This window comes from Bison bison, unplaced genomic scaffold (genome assembly GCF_000754665.1).
Source record: "Bison bison bison isolate TAMUID 2011002044 unplaced genomic scaffold, Bison_UMD1.0 scf7180017864331, whole genome shotgun sequence".
Classification (NCBI taxonomy): Eukaryota; Metazoa; Chordata; class Mammalia; order Artiodactyla; family Bovidae; genus Bison; species Bison bison.
The window spans coordinates 6,882,426-6,908,173 of record NW_011494903.1 but is presented as its reverse complement, the minus strand read 5'-3'; the positions used below and the strand labels follow the sequence as shown (position 1 = coordinate 6,908,173).

The following is a 25,748-nucleotide window of genomic DNA, read 5'->3' as shown; positions in this document are numbered from 1 at the left end:
AACTCCCAGAGCTTGCTCAAACTCATGTCCATCAAGTCAGTGATGCCATCCAACCATCTTATCCTCTGGCTTAAATAGTCTTTCACAAGAGACAGGGGATCAACACATGTGGCTTAATAAACATGGAACAGTTTTAGCAAAGTGCTAACTTTGCCCAGAATTTTTAATCCTTCAGCCAAATGCATAGCTTAAAAATTGATCTTCAAAAAGTTTACAGATCTTAGCATATTTTATTAGTGCCTATAATCCACCATCCATCCATCCAATACCTTGGCCACCTAATTCGAAGAGCCAACTTATTGGAAAAGACCTTGAGTCTGGGAAAGATGGAGTGCAGGAGGGGAAGGGGGTGACAGAGGATGAGATGGTTGGATGGCATCACCAACTCAATGGACATGAGTTTGAGCAAACTCTGGGAGATTGTGAAGGACAGGGAAGTCTGGCATGCTATAGTCCATGAGGTTTCAAAGAATCAGACACAGCTAGCAACTCAACACCAGTATCTACCATCTGTATAGAACTGATGTTTCCTGGTTTTGAGATCATACTTTTAAAACTTGGTTAGAGAAAGCTATCATGTTTTTTAAAAAATGTAAATATTGAACCTAGAAACTAACATAAGAACAATTTTTTGCTCATGTCCATGTCATATATAGCCACCAAAAATTTGACTCCTTTTTCCTCACATTATTTCCCAATCATCATACTCTCTTCTTAGAATGGCTACATGTGAGAGAACTCTGGACCAGGAATGGTGTGGCCAAAAATATAATTTATCTCTCCTAAGAGGGAGGCAGAAGCCTCCTCATAGAGCCATACCCTACTGGGATTCCCAAGCAACCACTACAGGATAAGAAACAGTTGTTTAATGGAAAGTGGGGAGGAGTCCAAAATCCTATGGCCCATGAACAACAGGCTAAGCCAAGAGCGCAACTGCTCCAGTTCAGTTGACAGCACGGCCCTCACACAGCAGCCACTGGTTCTCAGTTATTTGGTGGACTCCTGTTGGTAAACCCCAAACTCCCCCAAATGCAAATCCCTTCCATGCTTCTTACAGGCAAAGGACTCACAGGTCCATAGTATTTCATTTTAACATAAGCTGCTTATTAGCAATTAGCTACTGAATGAGTTTGAGTTACTATAACTGGGTATTCAAACTAAATTTAGCTCATGGCCATGGTTTCCTGCTGATGCAGATATTTCTAAGAAGTCCCTACCACAAAGCACTTGGCAATTTGAGGGCTCTACTGTGCATGCCCAAGAGCAAGGTGTAATTGGAATTCCTACAATTTGGAAGGAGGATATTTTGTGTCCAGCACATCATCCGTGTTGTCTGATGCTGGTCATAGTTTTTCATTGCTGTTATTTTTGTTTTCAATGAAAATTGCTATTTAATGATCTCTTGAGTTTGCTGTAGTTGTTAGGTTAACCCTACAATGTGTGTTGTAATGAATGTTTTTATCAGCAACACTTTGACTCATGATTTACATTAACTAGACTTTAAGATGTAGCTGTATATGTTAGGGTTTAACATTCATATTCTTGTCACTACTGCAGATATATCCCCAAATTTATTTATACAATAGAACTTATTATCACTGGATTTTTTTTTCCCACTTGGAAATAGGGTTGTGGGACTAAATGAGCCATGGGGAGGTCTGTCTTCCTATATAAGTTTCATCTGACTTATCTGGCCCAAAGGCACTATCCAAATACTAACTTCTTCTTACTCTCCAACTCCAGCCTTTGTTGTTTATCCAGTGGCTCTTTAGATTTGGCATTTGACAGCGGACTCTCCAGCCTAGCTCTTGTGTGGCTCTCTGACTTCCCAGTGAACAACCCAAATTTTTATGGTTTAGTATTTAATCAGGCTTCCCTGATAGCTCAGTTGGTAAAGAATCCTCCTGCAATACAGGAGAGCCCAGTTCAATTGCTGGGTTGGGAAGATCCGCTGGAAAAGGGATAGGCTACCCACTCCAGTGCTCTTGGGCTTCCCTTGTGGCTCAGCTGGTAAAGAATCCACTTGCAATGTGGGAAACCGGGATTCAATCCTTCGGTTGGGAAGATCCCCTAGAGAAGGGAAAGGCTACCCACTCCAGTATTCTGGCCTGGAGAATTCCATGAACTGTATGGTCCTTGGGGTCACAAAGAGTAGAACCCAACTGAGTGAATTTGTTCCTGTGAGCTGAATATCAGTTTGAAGCCTGTGTTACTCAGGAGGTGTTGCTGGATAACTGACTGAAGTAAAGTGATAGATTTTAGTAGATGAGTCTTAAGGTCATTGAAGAGGTCTTTTTTTTTTGATTGTGGTTGCTGTGTTGTTTGAGTGTGTATGTTTAAAGATATGCATTGTATTAGCTCAGGCTACCAAAAGAAAATACTGTAGACTTGGTGGCTTCAACAACAGGGATTTATTTCTCATAGTTCTGGGAAATCCAAGACCAAAATTCCAGCTGATTTGATTTCCTGGTGAGAACGCTCTTTCTGAATTTCTGACGGCCACCTTCTTGTCATGTCCTCACATAGAGGAGACATAAAGAGAACTTTGATCTCTCTTCTTCTTCTTCTTCAAAGGACCCTAATCCTGTCACGGAGCCTCCACCCTTATCAGTTCAGTTCAGTTGCTCAGTCGTGTCCAACTCTTTGTGACCCCATGAATCGCAGCACACCAGGCCTCCCTGTCCATCACCAACTCCCGGAGTTCACCCAAACTCATGTCCATCGAATCAGTGATGCTATCCAGCCATCTCATCCTCTGTTGTCCCCTTCTCCTCTTGCCCCCAATCCCTCCCAGCATCAGAGTCTTTTCCAATGAGTCAACTCTTCGCATGAGGTGGCCAAATTATTGGAGTTTCAGCTTCAGCATCAGTCCCTCCGATGATCACCCAGAACTGATCTCCTTTAGAATGGACTGGTTGGATCTCCTTGCAGTCCAAGGCACTCTCAAGAGCCTTCTCAAACACCACACTTCAAAAGCATCAAATCTTCAGCGCTCAGCTTTCTTCACAGTCCAACTCTCACATCCATACGTGACCACTGGAAAAACCATATCCTTGACTAGACAGACCTTTGTTGGCAGAATAATGTCTCTGCTTTTCAATATGCTATCTAGGTTGGTCATAACTTTCCAAGGAGTAAGCGTCTTTTGATTTCATGGCTGCAATCACCATTTGCAGTGATTTTGGAGCCCCCCAAAATAAAGTCTGACACTGTTTCCACTGTTTCCCCATCTATTTCCCATGAAGTGATGGGACCAGATGCCATGATCTTAGTTTTCTGAATGTTGAGTTTTAAGCCAACTTTTGCACTCTCCTCTTTAACCTCATCTAAATCTAACTGCCACCCAAAGGCCCCACCTCCAAATACCATTACAGTGGAGAGACACAACATATGAATTTTGGAGAGACAGAATTCAGTCCATTACATATGTGTTTATTCAAGACACTTATAAAATGTCTCAAAGCGCAAACTTACTAGCTAAGTAAAGAATCCCTGGTTTCTCTGTGGGAGAGGGAGAGGGTGGGAAGATTTGGGAGAATGGCATTGAAACATGTAAAATATCATGTAAGAAACGAGTTGCCAGTCCAGGTTCGATGCATGATACTGGATGCTTGGGGCTAGTGCACTGGGACAACCCAGAGGGATGGTATGGGGAGGGAGGAGGGAGGAGGGTTCAGGATGGGGAACACGTGTATACCTGTGGTGGATTCATTTTGATATTTGGCAAAACTAATAAAAAAAAAAAAAAAAGAATCCCTGGTTTCAAATGAAATTGTTTCATGGCCTCTTTTGTGCCCTTCTGGGAAAGAAGTCTTAATGACTTACCTTCTGACTATGAAATTATGATGGTTTTATCTTTTAGTTTCAAACATGCAAGAATATATGTGACTGTTAAGTAGGTAGAGTAAATAGTTGCTTATATGATGGGAGGGGAGATTTTCTGCTGGGGCATTGTGCTCTAACAATTCTGCCAGTCTTTGTACCTGATGCCCCATATTATCATGTGTGCTGAAGACAAGAATGGATGCATCAGAGGAACCTGCTAAAATACAAACATTTCCCAAAGTAGATAACCAGAATCATGATCCACCTCTAAAATAGGAGCCAAGAAGGAAGCTTGTTACTGAACAGAATGTTCTCATGTTTGCCGTATGCATTTCATAGCTGTAATGTTCTTTTGTCTTTGCTTAAATTTTTGCCTCCAACTACCTAAGTGAAGTGTAAGTTGCTCAGTTGTGTCCAACTCCTTGCAACCCCATGTACTGTACAGACTGTGGAATTCTCCAGGCTAGAATACTGGAGTGGGTAGCCTTTCCTTTCTCCAGTGGATCTTCCTGACCCAGGAATCAAAACTGGGTCTCCTGCATTGCAGGCAGATTCTTTACCAAATGAGCTATCAATAAAGCCCAACTCTCTAAATTTCTCCTCAAATGGTAAGGCTTTCTAGACTAGGCTTCATCATGTAGCTGTGTCCTGGTAGAATCACCATTATGCCCTAGAATACTCATTAATGGCCATCAAGTGTACTGATACTAACTCACAAAGCAAAAAATCATTGTATTAGTTTTCAAAAGTATACCTATAGATGGCTTAGCCCCAAGAAGGCTAACCCCCACTATTGTGGGCCAAGAACTTCAGATGACTGGAATAGGCTTGGCCAGAAGTCTGGCACTGTGCCTGTGGGGTATGTGTATTATGTAATGGAAGGGGAGCCTGGGTCACTGGTAGAGTGAAAAGAAAGTGAATCACTCAGTCATGTCCAAATCTTTGCAACCCCATGGACTGTAGCCTACCAGGCTCCTCAGTCCATGGGATTTTCCAGGCAAGAATACTAGAGTGGGTTGTCATTTCCTTCTCCAGAGGATCTTCCCAACCCAGGGATTTAACCTGGGTCTCCCACATTGTAGGCAGATGCTTTACCATCTGAGCTACCACTGGCAGAGTATTTAGCTTCAAATTACTGGAGTTGAAGACAAACTAAGTTCATTGGAAAACCATGGTAGGAGCAGTTGAATTCAGGTAACAAGATCAAGGCATTAGACCAGAATAGGGAAATGATTTGCAAAATTAAAGAATTGGTACCTATATAGAAGTAGGATGGAAAAAGGAGTAAGAAGGACATAGCCAGAAAGAAGAGCCCTGGGTGACTGATATGAAGTTCACCATTCATTGTTATTTGCTCTGGATCACATAAAATAGGGAGAATCTAATTCTGCCCCTGGCTCCTTCTCATCTAGAACCAGCCAAGACAAGGTGGTGAAAATCTTCCCTCGGCTTCCTGATTTTCTTGTTCATCCTTTGCCTACTTTGACAACTAGAGGATCCAACTTCTGTACCACAAGTCCAACTTCTCTTCAATCAACTGCTCAGACTTCCCATCAAGTATTTTAGAGATAGCTCTAGGGATCTGGTAGATAAATATAGCCAGAACACAGTGGGGTTAGTAACCTCAAAAAACTTTAATGGATCCAAGAAAGTCTTTGACTTTTGGTGTTGGGCAGATGTGTTGGGCTGAGGACTAGAGAAACTTCCATCCAAATGATGCCTTACTCCACCACTCCTATCCAGTACCAGGGTCTGTCAGCCATATCCTTGAGTACACTGACCCTACAGTAGCCTTTCATTCATTGGTCAATGCTATTCCTAAGCTATTTTGGAGTGTTGTATACCTCTTTGGTGGCTCAGATGGTAAAGAATCTGCTTACAGTGCAGAAGACCTGAGTTTGATCTGGGTCAGGAAGATTCCCTACAGAAGGGAATGGCAACCCACTCTAGTATTCATGCCTGGGAAACCCCATGGACAGAAGAGCCTGGCAGGCTACAGTCCATGGAGTCACAAACAGTCAGACACACCCAAGCGACTAGCACTTTCACACCTCTTTGAGATATCAATGTTTAGTAGTGAAACATGAAAATAGAGTGACAGTGGTCATTCTTATGAGAGAAGGTATGCTGTTTGGAAAAACCGTGTGAATTTTGCAGTGACAAGATTAGAGCAAGTCATAGTGTCTCCATGCTTTGTGACATTTGAGAACTTCTAACCAAGCCTGTCTGACTGTCCCTGGCTGGTCAATGGCAACAGATGGGCGAATTCCAATGTAGAGGCCTCTGGAAAAGTTCTATGGTCTGCAAGACCATAGATTTTAGTAAAAAAGTGATCTGGAGGGAGACTGCCACCTCTCTGATGATGAACAGAGCATAGTTTGAGCATCTAAGGAATGAAGATTACTGTTTTCATGAGGGTAGTCACCACCACCAGAATTGTTTGTAGCACAAAGAGAGATCTGATACAAAGTCCATTGTGATGCTGTCCCAAGGGCACTTGGACATCAGGAGAAATGAAGTAACTTTATTCTTATTTTGTTTTAGACTCAGGCAACTGAGCTTTGAAAAGTGCTAGGCTAGCTACACAGCTGCTGCAACTCCCAGGGTGTCACATTCAGTGCCTTGGAGGGCCATCTGGCTTGCCAGGACACAGAATGAACCAGTAGTGGGAGCCTGCCATTTCGGGGCAAATAAGGTATTCTTTCCCATGATCTCAGTGGGTCACTTTGCGTATGTGGAGTCAGACTGCTAAGCAGAATCTCCTGCCTGCTGTTCACCTCTGATTTGTCCTTGCATTTCAGTAAAACTGAAATGTGTCTGGAACAGGAGATCTCTTAGAGTGGCTTCATCTCAGTTACCCCTGGTAATCAAACCTGAAGACAAAGTATCAGCCCAGTGATTCCAGCTGCATGACTTACAAGTAATTGGTAGCTCAGAATTTTGGAAAAAGAAGCCTGTTGTGGCTCACAGCTGCTGAGCTTGCTGAATTTCTAAACTTGTCAGAAGCTAGAGTTATTGGATTGCATAGGGAGGTGTCATGTGGGCTTGTAGGCTTTGACAGTGGTCTTTGTCACTTTGTTGGTGACTGACCATAGCCAATTTGAATTTTCCTCCTTCCCTCCCATCTACAGCCATATCACCCTAAACGCACTCGATCTTGTCTGAATTTTCCTCCAAAAATAACCATAAGGATGGTACATGGATGTTGTTATCCTGGGTCTTCTTTTGTGACAGGCTAGAAGTAAACATGTCTGTTTCCATAGTATAATATTGGAGAAGACTGGAGAAGACTGCCTCTGGGACAGAAGTGAGCAGGCTTCTGAGTGAAAGCCATTATAGGATCAGAACCAGTTCTTCAAATTTCCTAATGAGCCAGAATTAACCATGGGATCAATTGATAGGAAGGCACTGGCTATTCACAGTGCTGCTTCTAGCCAGAACAGTCTTCAGCTGAGCAGAGCAGGTGAAGCTGTGATAACATCTGCTTTTCCTTTGTTACCATGGGTGACACTTGCACTTCCTGGCCACAGATAAGATGTGGTCCAGACTGAGCAATCTAGCTTAGAGGGATGTGGTGGCATACCTTCTCCCCGGAGGTGCACCCATGCCAACATCAGTCAGTGAGAGCTGCCCAGCACCATGCCCCTGCCTCATCTGGAAGTCAAGGGCCAGTCTGTCTGGCAAGAAGTCGTAGCCAGACATCTGACCACACTCTGACCTGACTGGGGGTCAGGTGACCTTAGAAAGGCTGCCAGTCTCACTCAGCCAGCTCATCTTTTCAGGTTGTTCTGAGTTCTTCTTGGAACTGGATCTTGATACAGAGCCTGTTACATGACAGCTCTTGGAAGAGAGGTCAGGATTGAGCTGCCCATCACCTAACTGGACCTCTTTTCTTCCTCCTTGTTAGAGGCAAAAGAGCACAACATCCATTTTTCCACCAATCTTTCCCATCTTTGATAGGAACCTGCCTCTCAAATAGGTCCCACACAGTAGTCAAGCCCTGTAGGGTTGCCAGTCTACATGAGCTGAATTTCCCATCTGGCAGAATACCCAACGACCCTTTCTTCTTCTGAGAACTGGGGGTGGTTATAAGAAACTTTAAAGTCTGAATTACAAACATAAGCAGTTCCTCCAGATTCCCTCAGGGTTTGGGGGTGGTTGGAGGAGAAAGTCTGGGACAGCAAGGCAAAGGTCAGAGGCTCCAAAAAGCTACCAGGTTGTACCTTAGTACTTCCCTGTGGAATTTGGTGTCTTACTGAGTGCCAGATCCTCCAAGCACAGTAACCGGAATGCAGCTACTAGACTTTCCATGTTGCCATAATAATAGATGTGCTTCTGTGATATCTGATTCCCTCTGGTAGGAGACAGGACAGACCTGAACAGAAGGTCAGCCATGAGAACTAGCTCCAGGGCTCATTGAGTTCTGAGCTGGAACAAAGGTGGTCAAGATAATTTACCTGAAGCAGTCAGAAACAGGAAGAGACAAAGGTGGGATCAAGCCAAGTCCTTTGAGCAGGCCAATGATCAAAGCTGAGATTGGGTAAGAACCAGACTAGAGAATGGAGATGAAGCCAGACATCAGAAAGCTAGCTTTCTGACTGGAAGCTAGGCAGAACTGGAACAGGCCAGGACTCAGATGAAAGGCTTGGAAGTTAATTGCCACAAACAGAGCTAGAATTTCTGCAGCTTACTTTTATTATCTGCCAGTCACGTGGAATACCCTGAGTCAATGTAATCTGTGAGACCCAAGACAAATATCCAGTTAGGAAAATGAAACTAACCAGATCATAATAGCTTGCCTTAGAGCAGACCTTACCTATTCATTCAGTCAGGCTGCTCCTTACCCCACCTCAGCACCCTGTAAAAATCTCTGGCAGAACTTCGTACAAAGTCCCACTTTATAAATTCTTTATAATTTAGTACATTTTAACTGAGATGCTTCCTGCTGCCATGAAAAAGGATGCCTTGGTTTAACGGAGAAGCTCTTTGGAAATCATACTACAAGCTGTTGCTTCCACACACGCTTCCAGGGTTAGCTAGTTTCATGCATTGTGGATTCTTGTTAACTTCCATCTGTGAGGGTGGCTCTTGCTGATCTTATCCTAGATTTTAGGTTGGCTTGTGTCTATCTTATTTGGAGAACTAAGTCATCCTTGTATTTAATCAAAATTAATAAGAGGCCATATCCATGTATTCACTCATTTATTTCGTTCACATATATTGAGCCTACAATTGATTGATTCACTCATTCATTCAATAAGTATTGAATGCCTATTAGGTTCCAGCATGGTTCTGGGAATTGGGAATAAAAAAAAAAGAACCTTCAAAAACAAAGTCTCTTTAGCCCATAGCCATTGTCCTTGAACTAGTCATCTTTATTCTGGCCTAATTTCCCTCTTTTTTCAGTTTTCCTTTTCTCTCATCATGTTCTTAGTCCAACCTGACACATCTCCCTTTACTTACCCTTTATCTTTAGTCTTATTAGGAATTTCACAACTGTATTTTTAAGGTGATGCTGTAAAATATGTTCTACCAAATCCTCAATCTGTCCGTCTCCACTGGTCAGGCTTCAGTCCTCTGCCTGACCTAAGCCTTCAGTTCTCTTCATGGTCAACATTCTATCCCATTGTGTCTGACCACATTCTACAACTAACCAGTGAGGGAAGAGGGCTTTATTCTGACCCCTTTGTGAGGACGCATGCCTTTCTGATTACAGTGCACTTCTTGTTGGGCAAAAATGTGGCTGCTGTCTCCCTTAAGGGTATTACCATGTGTGCTTCAAGCAGCAACAGGAGAACTTCTATTAATAGTCAAGCATTCAAAGTCAGTGGTCACACAGGCCTTTCACTCAACCTTTATAACAACCCTGTGAAATAGATATTGTTATCATACAAAGATGAAGGAATTGACAAGAGTACAAAGCACTGAGTACTCATTCAGTCATGTTTGACTGTTTATAACCACATGGACTTGTAGCCCACGAGGCTCCTCTGTCCATGGAATTTCCCAGGCAAGAATATTGGAGTGGGTTGCCATGCCTCCTCCAGGGGATCTTCCCGAACCAGGGATTGAACCACATCTCTTTCATCTCTTGCATTAGCAAGTGGATTCTTTACCACTGCGCCACCTAGGAAGTCCTCATAAGTTATTAATAAGTGCTTTAATATCTCTGATTAGGCAACAAACCCACATTTCTTTCCTTTTTAAGTACATATTTTTATCTGTACAGTTCTTTTTATGCTTCAACTTTACAACCATTTGTGATATCCTGAAGGAAAAATAAATAAATAGCACTAACACTTTTGTTTCATTACATTAAATCAGATTACTTTGGAGAAGAATTAAGTGGCTTATAATTTTGGACTTTTTTGAATTTCTGTTTATTCAAGTCATTTTTCTTACACTCGTCAGTAGAAATGCGAGACTGCTTAGGTTATATATTTCTCATCAATTCCAATTATTTTTGTCAAAGTTTCTAACTGCAATTTAAAAAGTTGACTTATGCTAAGTAAGCAGAAAAAATATCCAAAATATGTTAGGTAGTTCAGTGACTCAGTAGGTTAAATTCAAGAACCATGCTCAAGGTTAAACTTCCAAGGAAAATTACCAAAACCATCACAGCAAGATCTGATGAGAAGACTGTCACCAGCACAGAGCACTGGAAATTCAGGTTGTACCAGCTACCTCTGCACCAGGAACTCAGCTGCTAATTCTAGGAGCGCTACTACTTTTTCTTTTCTTTTTTAAAATTTTATTGATATTTACAATGATGTGTTAACTTCTGCTGTCCAGCAAAATGCTTCAGTTATAAATATATGTGCATTCCTTTTCATATTCTTTTCCATTATGCTTTATCACAGGCTATTGATTAGAGTTTCCTGTGCTGTACAATAGGACCTTATTAGTTATCCATCCTGTATATACTAGTTTGCATCTGCTAAATCTGCTAACCCTAAACTGCCAGTTCTTCCCTCCCTCCCTTGCCTCCCCCTTGGCAACCACAAGTCTGTTCTCTGTGTCTGTGAATGTGTTTTGTAGATATGTTAATTTTCTACTTCTTTCTTTATCTTATTTGCATTGGCTAGAACTTCCAGAATAATGTGACTATTAATGTAAATGATGAACATCTTTTCCTTATTCCTACCTTTAATAGAAAAATGTGTTGTTCACTTTGGCTCATCGTTACATATTGGTAAGATATGTAAAAAATGTTAGGCCACTCATCTTCAGTTTGTAGCATACTAAGAAATTTGTTTAATTTTTTTTCTCATCAGAAATGAATTTTGAATTTATCAGATGCTTCTTGGTCAAAATGATCATATGCTTGTATTTTAACCTATTAATGTGATATATGATAGGTTTTCTCATTTTTAACCTTCCTTATATTCATGAAGTAACTTGTATTCAGTCATATAGTATAAAGGTTTTGAGCACATGTTCTGCAGTCAGTCTGCCTGAGTCCTTACTAAGCTCTGCCATTACTATTTATTGTGACTATGAACTTCCCAGGTGGCACTATAGGTAAAGAACCTACCTGCTAATTCAGGAGACGTGAGACTCAGGTTTGATCCCTGAGTCAGGAAAATCCCCTGAAGAAGGGAATGGCAACCCACTGCAGTACTTTTGCCTAGAAAAATCCCATGGACAAGGATCCTGGTGGGCTACAGTCCATGGGGTCACGAGTCAGATATGACTGAGTATATGAGCACACACACACATAGACAAATATAACTTAGTTTCTATAATTCTCAGGGTTTTCTTCTGCAACATTGGCAAGATAATTATACTTATGTAAGAGTTATGTGAGAATCATTAGAAATAATTCATGAAAACAGCAGTATATGGGATATACTGAATGTGTAGTAAATGTCAATTAATATAATTGTTTTGTCTTAATATAGGCTGGTTTTTGTCAGTATTTTATTCATGATTCTTGCAGTATATTTGCAAATGAGATTGGTTTGTTATTTTCTTTTTTGGATGCTGTTTTTGTCAATGATCTTTGATACCTTTTTAGTATCAGTGTTACATTAGTCTCACCAAGCAAACCGGAAAGCTATCTTCTTCCATATTTCAGAAGACTTTTAAATAACATTTAAATTTCCGTTTAAGAAATGAAAAAAAATTTTTTTTTTCTGTTAGCAGTGTCATCAAGTTTCCTAGATACAGTTCTTCAATAATGTTTTTCTTTCTTTCATGCCTTTCATATTTACAAATATTCCTTTTAAATTAATTTTAATCATCTGTACTTTCTTAAAATATCATTTTACCACACATTAATAAATTCAAATTTATCATAGTAGAGTTGTATGTAATATTTTCTTAAGGATTTTTAAGTCTCCTTAAAATCTGTTGTTACCGCCTTTCCTATGTTACAAAATTGATACTTGCTATACTTCACCTTTGTGCATAACTGGTAGCAATTTCCTTATGATTAATATGAATAAGTTCTAGAATTATATCAATAAAAATATCTGAATAGTATTGCTCTCTAATTTATCAATCTCCATTATCATGATTTTCTTCCTCCATGTACTTTTCTGGTTATTTAAAAAAATTTTTTTCCTATTTTCAACCTTAGTTCATTTATTTTCCTTCCTTTTATTTTATTTTATTTTTTTTTCTATTCTTCAAGCAATTTTATTTTTATTTATTTTTTTTTCTAATTTTATTTTATTTTTAAACTTTACATAATTGTATTAGTTTTGCCAAATATCAAAATGAATCCGCCACAGGTATACATGTGTTCCCCATCCCGAACCCTCCTCCCTCCTCCCTCCCCATACCATCCCTCTGGGCCATCCCAGTGCACCAGCCCCAAGCATCCAGCATCGTGCATCGAACCTGGACTGGCAACTCGTTTCCTACATGATATTTTACATGTTTCATTGCCATTCTCCCAAATCTTCCCACCCTCTCCCTCTCCCACAGAGTCCATAAGACTGTTCTATACATCAGTGTCTCTTTTGCTGTCTCGTACACCGGGTTATTGTTACCATCTTTCTAAATTCCATATATATGCATTAGTATACTGTATTTATGTTTTTCCTTCTGGCTTACTTCACTCTGTATAATAGGCTCCAGTTTCATCCACCTCATTAGAACTGATTCAAATGTATTCTTTTTAATGGCTGAGTAATACTCCATTGTGTATATGTACCACAGCTTTCTTATCCATTAATCTGCTGATGGACATCTAGGTTGCTTCCATGTCTTGGCTATTATAAACAGTGCTGCGATGAACATTGGGGTACACGTGTCTCTTTCCCTTCTGGTTTCCTCAGTGTGTATGCCCAGCAGTGGGGTTGCTGGGTCATAAGGCAGTTCTATTTCCACTTCCTTTTATTTTAGATCAAAGCATTTTAAGCTAAGGGACTATGAGTTTTCCTCTAACTACAGCTTGATTTCATCTCATATTTTTTGTTGTTGTGTTGTTTTTTTGCATTTTTATTATTATTATTATTTTTTTTTACTTTACAATATTGTATTGGTTTTGCCATACATCAACATGCATCCGCCACAAGTGTACATGTGTTCCCCATCCTGAAACATGTATAATATCATATAAGAAACAAATCACCAGTCCAGGTTCGATGCAGGATATAGGAAGTTTGGGGCTGGTGCACTCGTCTCATATTTTAAAATAAATCTGTCATTTTAATATTTTTATCAATCTGTTATTTACAAATGTTTACAGTTTTAATTTTTCATTAAGAATCATTCAGAAAGGCAATGTTTAATTATTAAAAATAAAATTTATTTCTGGTTTTGGTGCACAGAAGTCAGAGAATGTGAACTGTATAGTTGTTGTTTTGTCTGTTTTACTTTTCCTCTAATTGTTTGATCATTTAAGCCAGAAACTTAAAGAAACTGGAAGACAAATATAGGAAACTCAGAAGACAACATATTGGTCATGAAAATTCTCTTTTATGTATCTTTAAAATATTTAAAAATAAGTTTAGTATTTGCATACAGTAGCCAAATAACTCTTACTGTCTTTTATCTATCTACTGATAACATCAATTTAAGTGTCTTAATATTCAACTTGCATTACAATTTGTCTCAAGTCAATATGTCTACTTTCATAAAGTGTTAAGTATTTTAGAATTTATTTTTTATTTCTATATGGGAAGCTTATTTTTCACTAATATGAAAGTATTATGTTATTATTTATTTATGTAATATAACTATTTAAAGTACTGATTCACTTTTGTTTCTTATCATCTGTATTTACTTTCAGTTTCCTACATGCTTAAATTCCACTTTTAAGAATATTTCTGTTTTGTTTTATTATTATTTTTACAGAACATGGTTGGAGAATGGGCCTTACCAGAAGAAATGGTTGAAAACTTACCACCCTCCAACAATTGCATATTGGGCCATGTGATTCACAGACTAATTGAAAGTTCTCTTCCTCCTCAAGTTGAATCTACAGTACCTGAGTTACCTTCATTTGCTATAAAAGGATGCTTGTTGGGGAAAACCTTTAGTGGAAAAACTACTGCTCTAAAGGCTCTAGAGAAAAGTAAAATTTATTTTCTTTTTTTTCCCCTTTATTGATTTCTATTTACAGTGAATATAGCTGCAAATGGCTCTGTCTGTAGAAAACATACATGAAAATCTGCTAATACATTGGGAAGTTCTAGCATTAAGAATATTGTAATAAAGTGATCACATAACTTATTGTCCAAAGCAGACACTTTTAAGAGTATAGAGTCATGAATCAGAACTGTCCCAAGGAAACCTGGATCTATGAGCTTGCTATATAAGGATGATGTATAGTATAAAGGGAAATAATATCTTAAACCTTTCATCATAGAGTTTACTTAATTTTCCAATAGATGAAATATGAAAATAATAACTTGTTACAAATAGAAAAGATATAGACTTAAAATTATAAATGTTTTCATCCTTCACATCAATTGAGTTATTTCCCTTTCATGAACTTTTGGCTTTTTCTCTAGAAGTTCTTTCAATTAGAAGTGAAATCACAGATTTCCATCTATTTAATATTTTTTCTTTGATAATACTTACCTATTACTGTTGTTAATAAGTGAGTATTATCAAAGAAAAGCTAATTAAATAGAATATGCCAACAAATTCGGAAAACTCAGCAGTGGGCACAGGACTGGAAAAGATCAGTTTTCAGTTCCAATCCCAAAGAAAGGCAGTGCCAAAGAATGTTCAAACTACCTCACAATTGCACTCATTTCACATGCTAGCAAAGTAATGCTCAAAATTTTCCAAGATCAAATTGGCAATATCCATTGGATCATAGAAAAAGAAAGAGAATTCCAGAAAAACATTTACTTCTGCTTCTTTGACTGTGTGGATCACAACAAACTGTGGAAAAATCTTCAAGAGATGGGAATACCAGACCACCTTACCTGCCTCCTGAGAAATCTGTATGCAGGTCAAGAAGCAACAGTTAGAACCAGACATGGAACAATGAACTGGTTCCAAATTGGGAAAAGGGTATGTCAAGGCTGTATATTGTCACCCTGCTTATTTAACTTATATGTAGAGTACATCATGAGAAATGCTGGGCTGGATGAAGCACAAGCTGGAATCAAGATTGCTGGGAGAAATATCAATAACCTCAGATATGCAGATGACACCACTCATGGTAGAAAGCAAAGAGGAGCTAAAGAACCTCTTGATGAAAGTGAAAGAGGAGAGTGAAAAACATAGCTTAAAGCTCAACATTCAAAAAACTAAGATCATGGCATCTGGTCCCATCACTTCATGGCAAATAGATGGGGAAACAATGGAAATAGTGACAGACTTTATTTTCTTGGGCTCCAAAATCACTGCAGATGGTGACTTCAGCCTTAAAATTTAAAGACACTTGCTCCTTGAAAGAAAAGCTATGACAAACATAGACAGCATATTAAAGAAGCAGAGATATCACTTTGCCAATAGAGGTCTGTATAGTCAATGCTATGGTTTTTCCAGTAGTCATGTATGGATATGAGAGGTGGACCATAAAGAAAACTGAGTGCAGAAGAATTGATGCTTTTGAACTGTGGTGTTGGAAAAGACTCTTGAGAGTCCCTTGGACTGCAGGGAGATCAAACCAGTCAATCCTAATAGAAATCAGTCCTGGATATTCATTGGAAGGACTGATGCTGAAGCTGAAGCTCCAATAGTTTGGCCACCTGATGCAAAGAGCTGACTCATTGGAAAAGACCCTGATGCTGGGAAAGATTGGAGGTGGGAGGAGAAGAGAAAGACAGAGGATGAGGTGGTTGGATGGCATCATCGACTCAATGGACATGAGTTTGAGCAAGCTCCAGTCGACAGTGAAGGACAGGGAAGCCTGGTGTGCTGCAGTCCATGGGGTCGCAAAGAGTCAGACATGACTGAGCAGCTGAACAATGATTACTGTTTTTACTAGAAAATTCAAAATTTTTACTAAGATCAGTCTGTATTGACTGGTAGGTCATATTGAGATGTTAAATAGACCTGTTTAAAGCCTGACAAAAGTTCAATGAGATACCAGTCCACACCCAAAGAGTATAATTTTTTAGGAAATGGAAAATATGTGTTGGTGAGGATATAGAGAAGTTGGAACTCTCATACATTGCTTTTGAGAACGTAAAATGTTGTAACCACTATGGAAAAATAGTTGGTGATTCCTCAATAAGTTAAATAATTACTATATGACCACAGCAATTCCACCACTGGTATATACTCTAAAGAGCTGAAAACAGGTTATCCCACCCCCCAAAAAAAATCCCATGTACAGGAATATTCATAGCAGCATTATTAATGATAGAGAAAAGGTGGAAACAACCCAAATGTTCATCACCAATGAATCATTAACAAAATGTGTTATATCCATACTATCCATCAGCTCAGTCATAAAAGGAGTAAAGTGCTCTTATGTGCTACAATATGGATGGACTTTGAAAACATCACACTAAGTGAAAGAAGTCAGATACAAAAGACCACATATTGTTTGATTCCTTGGATATAAAATGTCTAGAAAAGGCAAATCTCCAGACAGAAAGCAATTTGTTCTTGGGGTCAAGGGTAGGGAGATAGGAAGTGACTGCTTAATTGATGCAGGGTTTCCTTTGGGATGATCAGAATTTCTGGAAAAAAGATATAATGATTGAACAACATTGTAAATGACCGTAATATTGAATTGTATCTTTTAGACAGGTTAAAATGGGATTATTTTACGTCGTGTAAATTTTTGTTGTTGTTTAATTGCCAAGTTGTGTCCACCTCTTTTGCGATCCCATGGACTGTAGCCTGCCAGTTTTCTCTGTCCATAGGATTTTCCAGGCAAGATTACTGGAGTGGGTTGCCATTTCCTTCTCCAGGGGATCTTCCCAACTCAAAAATTGAACCCACACCTCCTGAATCTGCTGCATCGGCAGGCAGACTCTTTACCACTGAGCCACCAGAGAAGCCCCAGGTGAATTTTACCACAGTGTTAAAAAAAAAATCTTGATCCAAAAAACATTTCTAGGAGACCCTAAAGAGAATGTTCTAAGTTTGAAGCCAGCACTGAAGAACAAAGATTCAATTTCCTAAATGAAAAGCTATTCATAAAATAATCTTTTGTATTTTAGGCTTTCCTATTCAGGTACTTTCTATTGACACTCTTGTTCAAGAAGCTATCCAAGCATTTCATGACAAAGAAAGTGTCAGCGGGGCCCACGGACTTCAGAAAGCACCTGAAGAAAAGGCTTTACCAGTTAGGCAAGAGAGTGGTGAGGAAAACCAGGCAAGTGTGGCTTTAGTTTTCTTCTCTGTGCCTCATACATTAGAGATTTCCAGCTGGATGGCATCTAAGAGATCCTCTAGACTAGAGATTGGCAGAGTTTTCTGTAAAGGTCCAGAGGGTAAATATTTTAAGTCTTATGGGCCCAGAGGCAACATCAAGGATATATTACATGGATACTTACATAACAAGAGAGAAAATTTCAACCCCCATCCCCACTGTCCTAATACATACACACAAACACACACATATCATTACCTAGGTGGGCCATCCAGTATGGTGGGCTAGACTTGAGCTCAGTTACCATCAGCTCAGGCATTCTCCTGAAGAAAGAACCACTGGTTGGTAAGGGGGTTCATTCAGTCGCTAAGTCGTGTCCAACTCTTTGCAACACCGTGGACTACAACATGCCAGGTTCCTCTGTCCTCTACTATTTCCTGGAGTTTGCTCAAATTCATGTCCATTTGTAAGGTAAGGGGGTGGAAGGCTCAACTGTAAGGGCTTGGGGGAGGGGTGAGACGTCGGCATTTTGGGAAAGTTCACGAAGTGATCAGCTCTCAGAGTAGAATTCCACTACTGAAAGTTTGGCAGTGGCCAGCAGCAAGTCCCCGTCTTGTAGATGCAGCCCAGTGCAGGTCCTGGGCAGCAGCCAAGGAAGGTGTTGGAGAGGAGCAGACAGATGGCGAGGGGGACGCCTTGCAGTGCTATTCCCTGGAGTGATGCTTATGGACTGTGTATAAACAACCAGCCTATTTTGGTCCAGGGATCGTCGTTTGCAGACCTCTGATTAGACTAATACATCTCAGTTTTGGGGGGTGACTGGTAGGGCAAGTTTTCTTATGGTTTACTTGCATTACTGTTTCCATCAGTGTTGCATCTTGCTTATTACGTAAAGAGTCTAGGGCAGGAACTTGGAGAGTATGGCCCCACGTTGAGAATTATGATGTGGTCTTGTTATTGTTCATTTGCTAAGTCATGTCTGACTCTTTGTGACACCATGGACTGCAGCATGCCAGGCTTCCCTGTCCTTCACCATCTCCCAGAGTTTGCTCTAACTCAAATCCATTGAGTTGATGATGCCATCCAACCATCTCATCCTCTGTTGTCCCCTTCTCCTCCTGCCTTCAATCTTTCCCAGCATCAGGGTCTTTTCCAATGAGTTGGCTCTTTGCCATCAGGTGGCCAAACTATTGGAGCTTCAGCTTCAGCATCAGTCCTTTCAGTGAATATTCAGACTTGATTTCCTTTAGGATTAACTGATTTGAACTCCTTGCTGTCCAAAGGAGTCTCAAGAGTCTTCTCCAGCACCAGATATAGTCTAATCTGCTCTTTTAAAGGGAAATAGTAGCAGTTCTAAGCATGAATTGATTCATTTGGCATTAGAGGCTTGTTGATGGTTAGGCTTTGAGGAATCCCAGATTCTAAATCCACTGTTCTTTTCCCTACCTTATGCTGTCTCTGAAATTGAATAAATTAACAGAGACTCTAATCCAGGTCATTTGCATGAGCTGCAAGGAAAATACCATTTAACCATGATTCTGAAAATAACTGGGAGGGTTTTTCTTCATTGTGGGCTGCCTCTTCTTCTGTGTTGTGGTACTCTGTATTCTAATTGATGAGGTAATAGATAATGTACATATTTTTTCTTTATTTTCATTATGGCTATAACTGACCCCTCTAGGTCTGATCTTTCTAAGGTGGTTTTCCACAAACTCTACCTCTTTCTCAGCTCCCATTATCCTTTCCAAATGGCAGTTGTGTATTTTACATAGAAACTGAAGACCAGCTGATAGACAGATTATACCACAGGTTACTATGTGTTTCTCTAAGTACAATTATCAACAAATTGTATTCATTTCCAGAACTCATTCAGTTCTTCCTAATATCATTAATGTTTTAGATTAATGAGTCCATGGTTGTAAACCTTACTTACAGAAGTAAAATCAAGAATGTTATTAAAATCTGACAATGTTAAAATCTCTCCATGTGTGCAGGCATGTACTTCCTCCCCAAAGGACGTGCAAGATGGATCTTTAGCTGAAGCACTACCAAAAAAAGAAGATAAAACCAGACTTGGTAAGTAAGATATCAAAACAAATCATCCATCATTTACATAAGTGAGACTAATAGTAGGAGCACATGGATGTGAGCACAAACCAGCTTTCAGGACAAGAGAGGAGAGATGGGGAGGGTTACACAATTGTCTAAGTGGTCACAAGACAGACAGGACAAGATCAACACAGCTGTCCCTAGCCACTGTCTGCCGCTGGCGATAAGAGACGACAATTTCAAAGGAATCTTCTCACATCCCTTCAAGTAGTTGCTCAGTTTTGTTGTGGTTTTGAAAACAGCCAGGCCAAATCATCGTCACTCTTCCTGGCTCTGCAGGGAGACAGCAGTTACTGTTTCTTCTCACCTCCGCAGGTGGGCGTGTACCACTGTGCTGTCTGCTCGCAGCCGCTTTCGTTCACTGTGGTGAGGGAGGCTGTGGCTCTGTCTCATCCACCCACTCAACAGTGGTTCCTCAGATATTATAAAAGTTAACATTTATTCTCAGCCTTGTGCAAAGCAAATAGAACCAAGCTTCTCAAACCCAACAAAACATTATCTTCCTTGGGATCTGGGCTTCAGTCCTACAGATCCTTGGTAAAACCACTGAAGGAAAACAATTTTAAATCTTGAATATGTTTTCTATTTGTGCTAGTTAAGGCTTTGCCATATTTAATCATTGCATAAAATTTGGTTCCCTCTGTACCATCACCATTGGAGAAGGAAATGGCAACCCACTCCAGTATTCTTGCCTGGAGAATCCCATGGACAGAGGAGCCTAGTTGTCTACAGTCCATGGGGTCACAAAGAGTCAGACATGACTGAGCAACTAAGCACAGTACCATCACCATAATAGCCATCAACCTTGGACAACATGCATGTTTATTATAAGCAGGCAATTCTGCCAGAGAGGCCAAGTTTCCTGTCTTTTAAAAAAATATAAGCTGTCCCTTGTTTCAGTTATTTGTTTCTTACAGGATAATTCTAATTGATTTTTAAACTATTGTTAAGTATTTTATGACATTCTATTATGAAAATCCATGAAATTAAAAGACGCTTACTCCTTGGAAGGCAAGTTATGGCCAACCTAGATAGCATATTCAAAAGCAGAGACATTACTTTGCCAACAAAGGTTCGTCTAGTCAAGGCTATGGTTTTTCCTGTGGTCATGTATGGATGTGAGAGTTGGACTGTGAAGAAGGCTGAGCACCGAAGAATTGATGCTTTTGAACTGTGGTGTTGGAGAAGACTCTTGAGAGTCCCTTGGACTGCAAGGAGATCCAACCGGTCCATTCAGAAGGAGATCAGCCCTGGGTGTTCTTTGGAAAGAATGATGCTAAAGCTGAAACTCCAGTACTTTGGCCACCTCATGCGAAGAGTTGACTCATTGGAAAAGACTCTGATGCTGGGAGGGATTGGGGGCAAGAGCAGAAGGGGACGACAGAGGATGAGATGGCTGGATGGTATCACTGACTCGAAGGTCGTGAGTTTGAGTGAACTCCGGGAGTTGGTGATGGACAGGGAGACCTGGCGTGCTGCGATACATGGGGTCGCAAAGAGTCGGACACGACTGAGCGACTGATCTGATCTGATCTGATTATGAAAGTCCAGTAAATTATAAAAAGACTCTGAAAACTAATTTTTTACATAGAATTGAACTAAAAAATCTCTGACTTCTAGAATTTTCCACCTTCAGACATGTTTATTACCTATAATTTGACAACCCAGGAAAGTAATGTGAACGTGAAAATCACTTAGTCGTGTCCAGCTCTTTGCGACCTCATGGACTGTGGCCTGCCAGGCTCCTCTATCTGTGGGATTCTCCAGGGAAGAATACAGGAAAGTAAAGATATAGTTAACTAATTATATTTTTGGCTCGTTTTCCAAGAAGAGAAACTGTACTAAAGTATTTCTAATGATATTGTTATGAGTGAGCCACACTGGAAGAAAACAAATAGAAAACACGGAGCCACACAGTGGCCAGGATTTAATGTTGTGAAATGAAGGTAAATGCCATGCTGGGCTGCTGCTTTTACTTCCTTCCTCTGCGTATCTCAGACACAGCTAAATCCAATAACCCGTAGGTCCAAAACCACAGATGGTCAAATACTAACATGGCTGTTAGTTGTCAGTACCGGAGTATATTCTCATCACTTTTTCCATTGCTAGATACCGATGCTAGAAAAGCAGCAAAAGCTGAAGAAGTCATAGCGAGTGATAGTTTCTCTGAAGTAAGTACTATAATCTAATTTTGGCTACTAGCATATTGAAATGTGTTGTGATTCATAGCCTTTTCGTAGCATTTTCATTTTCATATGAAATAGCAATATGCTCCTCTTTGGCTTAAACCTGATGATGAAATATTAAACCTGAGTTTATTTGATATTTTTTATATCTTTAATATAGTTTGCATCTAAAGCAGTGGAAATTGCTTTCAGTTGCTCCTGGTAAGAAAGTAAACACATGCTTTTAAAAATTTTAGACTTATACCAAATTTATATTGATGTGTTTTTCTTTACCACTTATTATTTTTATTTCTTTCACAATCTCTTTACCTTTAAATTTTTTCCAGAATTTATCCTTAGACCTATTGGTGACTCTGAAAAATTTTTCATTAACCCCTGAAAAAATGTTTACAACAATTTGCCAACTATTGCTTTTAATGAAAACTAATATTTCCATATATAGGATTGCTTTACTATATATGGAAATATAATGGTCAAATAGAATGGTCAGATTAATCAAGTAGGATTTTATAAAATATAATTAAGGTAAATAAATAAAAGTATATTTTTTAATTTATTGTTTCCCCCCCCCAAGGAAATCAATTTTGTAATATTTTAGATTTCAAAACTGCTTTAAGATAGAAAAAGTTTTGGAAGAATATACACCAAGCTATAAACATGATGACATATAGGGAGAAAAATGAGTTTAGAGAAAATGATCAAAAGGAACTCATAATTTTTTCTCTGTATTTTTGGAATATAAATTAGCATAAATACTAAATATATTTTTATATTTACATTTATTGAATTACAAATCTCCTGTGTTCCACATTCAATTCAGTGCTAAGGGCATACTTTGTTCCATGTCTTATAATCTGAGGTGGGAGTGTATATCAGTGAGCAAAAGTGACAGGGCTCCCAAACTTTAAGGAGTTTACAGTCTAAAAGAGAGGGACCATAAACTCATATGTAAATGAGTTTATATGAACCAGCAGATGCTGATGATGTCACCTGAAAAGAAAAAGTAGAGTCAGGGAGATGGCTTTGAGAGAGTGAGGTTTAAACAGATTGAAAGACGATTGACAGAATCAGCCACTGGCTCTGGGGAACCATTTCAGGTCACCAGAAGAGCTGAGTGATGGCCTTGAGGCAGAAAGGTGCTTGTGCAGCAAGGTAGGGGAAGAGAAGGGAGGAGGTTAGAGAGGTGAGCAGGAAGGGAGAGGAATCAGGTCAGCTAGGGTCATGGAGGCCATGATGAGGACGTTGAGAGTCCAGGGGAGTCTTTGCAGGGTTTAAATAGAGACTTCCTCGATGGCTCAGTAGGTAAAGAATCTGCCTGCAATGCAGGAGACACAAGAGACTCGATTTCAGTCCCTAGGTTGGGAAGTTTTCCTGGAATAGGAAACGGCAACCCATTCCAGTATTCTTGCCTGGGAAATCCCATGGACAGAGGAGCCTGGTGGGCTACAGTCCATGCGATTGCAAAGAATTGAGCACACTAGCACATAGTATCATTTGACTCATAAAACGCTCACTCTAGTGGCCGAGTTCAGGATAGACGCTTGGGATGTTCTGTTCATCTAACAATATAAATGCTGGAAAAAATAGAAAGGCTAACTATCTGAGGGCCAAAATCAGGCATCAGAAAAGCAAACGGTATTATTCAGCCATAGAAAAGAATGGAATAATGCCATTTGCAACAACATGGAAAGATCTAGAGATTATCATAACAGGTGAGGTAAGTCAGAGAAAGACAAATATTATATTCTATCAAATGAATTTATTTATAAAACAGAAACAACTTGCAGACTTAGAAAACAAACTTATGGTTACCAGAGAGGAAGATAGGAGAGGGATAGTGTGGGAGTATGGGATTAACAGATGTATGCTACTGTATATAAAGTAAACAACAAAGATTTACTGTGTAAAATAGAGAACTATATTTAACATCTTATAATAAACTACAAGGGAAAAGGAAGAAATATATCAGATTTGACCATTGATAGAAGAGAACTTCAGTGGGCAAAAGTCAGGCTTACACAGGTCACCCCAGAAGGCATGCTCCCTCTTCGTGGCATGAGTGACTAGAACTCAAGCCGAAAGCCCCAATCTCTTTGATTTAACATATTAGAGGATGAAATCTGGGGACACCAGAGCAACTAAGAATTAAAGAGGAAGATCTTGTAAAGGAAGGAGCTAGAGGAGGAGCTCCCACATCTGTATTTTCCTTAACTGCTTGCTGGATTCCAGAATTGTACTAAAGGATCAGTGTCTTCACCAGAGGACATGACCATTTAATTTTTTTCCCCTCCAGATATTTAGAATCTGGCTTTTAAATGAGCTCTTCCCTACCATCCCTTGTTTATTTTCACAGCTCACTGTGCGTGCTCAGCTTGGTGCAAAATCAGAAAGGCTGCTGAAGAAAGGAAAGAGCGTATCTGATATATTGCTAGTCAGCATCATGGTAAATGCCATTAAGTATGTATCTATGTACCACAATTTCTTTCTTATGTCTTTTAATATATTAGCAGGTAGAGCTTTATAAAGAATAATATAGAAGTCATTTTAATTTTTAATATCTAATGAATATATACAGAAAGAAAAAGATGTATTTTGTGATTTTCATGCCTGTATTTCACTTTCCTCCCTTTTTCAAACTTGACTTCACTCACCCAGATGGGACTTCTAGTTAGGTTCTGTTCTCTTTTTTTCAGCTGTGCTGGGTCTTCCTTGTGATTCTTAGTCTTAGTTACCCCAGGGTATGTGAGATCTTAGTTCCCTGACCAGGGATGGAACCCGTGTGTCCTGCATTAGGAGGCAGATTCTCAACCACTGGACCACTAGGGAAGTCCCAAGTTCTATTCTGTATGGGGAATTCAAGGAGAAATTAGACAATTGGAAAAGCACGGGACAGGTTTGGGAGAGGAGAAACCCTCACTATATGGCCTTGGGCCAAAGTGCTTCCTCATTTTGTGTTTTGGGAGGAGAGAGTGATCCCAGGGGTCCAAAGGCCAGGCAGCACAGGGTAGGAAGGCAAGGAGAAAGTAGAGGTTGCACAGGCAAGGAATAGCATATGCATAGCACAGAGGTGGTATGTGATAGGATAAAGAAAAAAATTTAAATAGGCTATAATTTTGTGATTCCTCCTTTCTAAGAAAAAAAAGATTCTCGTCAGCCCTCCTTTACAATTGAGAAAAGAGAGAAATTTTAAAAAGCCATAGCGGCTCGGTTAATTAATTCATGCAATAAAGAAATGAGGCAGAGCAGGATGCTAAAAGAAAAAAGGCTCATGTGAAAGACCTTTGCAGAGCATTGAGTGGGTGAGGGGTTGGGGGTTGTGCTGCTTGGGAAACATTATGACCAAGAGAATGAAGACAGGAGGCTTTGGAGAATTTTTCCTGGGCATCTGCAATGGACTCTCCCTTTCGAGTTTCCTTAAGAGGCTTCATTCAAGGTTTAAGTTGCCTCTCAGTGGCGATACACCTTGGACTGATTGCTTTTTTGAAGAAACTTGGCCACAGGGATGCTATTCCCAAAGCTGAAAGGGATCTCATTCTAACAATTGTAGCATTTTTCAAAAACTGGACTAAAACATGTCTTAGCCATGGCATTCATCATTCAAAGAAAATTGCGAATGAAGAGCATCAGCTCTAAAATGGATCTTAGCTTTGGTTTCCATGGAGTTGGAGTGTCTACACCCCACCCTCAGAACTCTGCTACCTTCCCGCTACCACCATCCTCTCTGCACCTGAGACATGTTCAGAGAATTGCCATCAGCCTGAGAGCCTTCCATTTAGTCCAAGTGCATCCTTCTTCGATAAGGAAAGGAAGGCACGTGGCAGTTCAGCTGGGCAGTCCAGTCACATGACAGGTTAGTGGCGTAGCCAAAGCGGAAGTCTCCTCATTCCCTGTCA

The 25,748-nt window shown here is 39.8% G+C and overlaps 1 protein-coding gene across 1 annotated transcript in view; it reads left to right on the top strand.

Moving 5' to 3' along the window:
• The window catches only part of SPEF2 (sperm flagellar 2), a 202,551-nt gene that overhangs the window by 58,960 nt on the left and 117,843 nt on the right, over nucleotides 1–25,748 (top strand). The window contains exons 10-14 of the mRNA XM_010853802.1: nucleotides 14,131–14,350; nucleotides 17,409–17,563; nucleotides 19,555–19,636; nucleotides 21,779–21,840; nucleotides 24,209–24,312. Coding sequence (XP_010852104.1) covers nucleotides 14,131–14,350; nucleotides 17,409–17,563; nucleotides 19,555–19,636; nucleotides 21,779–21,840; nucleotides 24,209–24,312 — 623 coding nt within the window. The remainder of the gene's footprint in view (nucleotides 1–14,130; nucleotides 14,351–17,408; nucleotides 17,564–19,554; nucleotides 19,637–21,778; nucleotides 21,841–24,208; nucleotides 24,313–25,748) is intronic.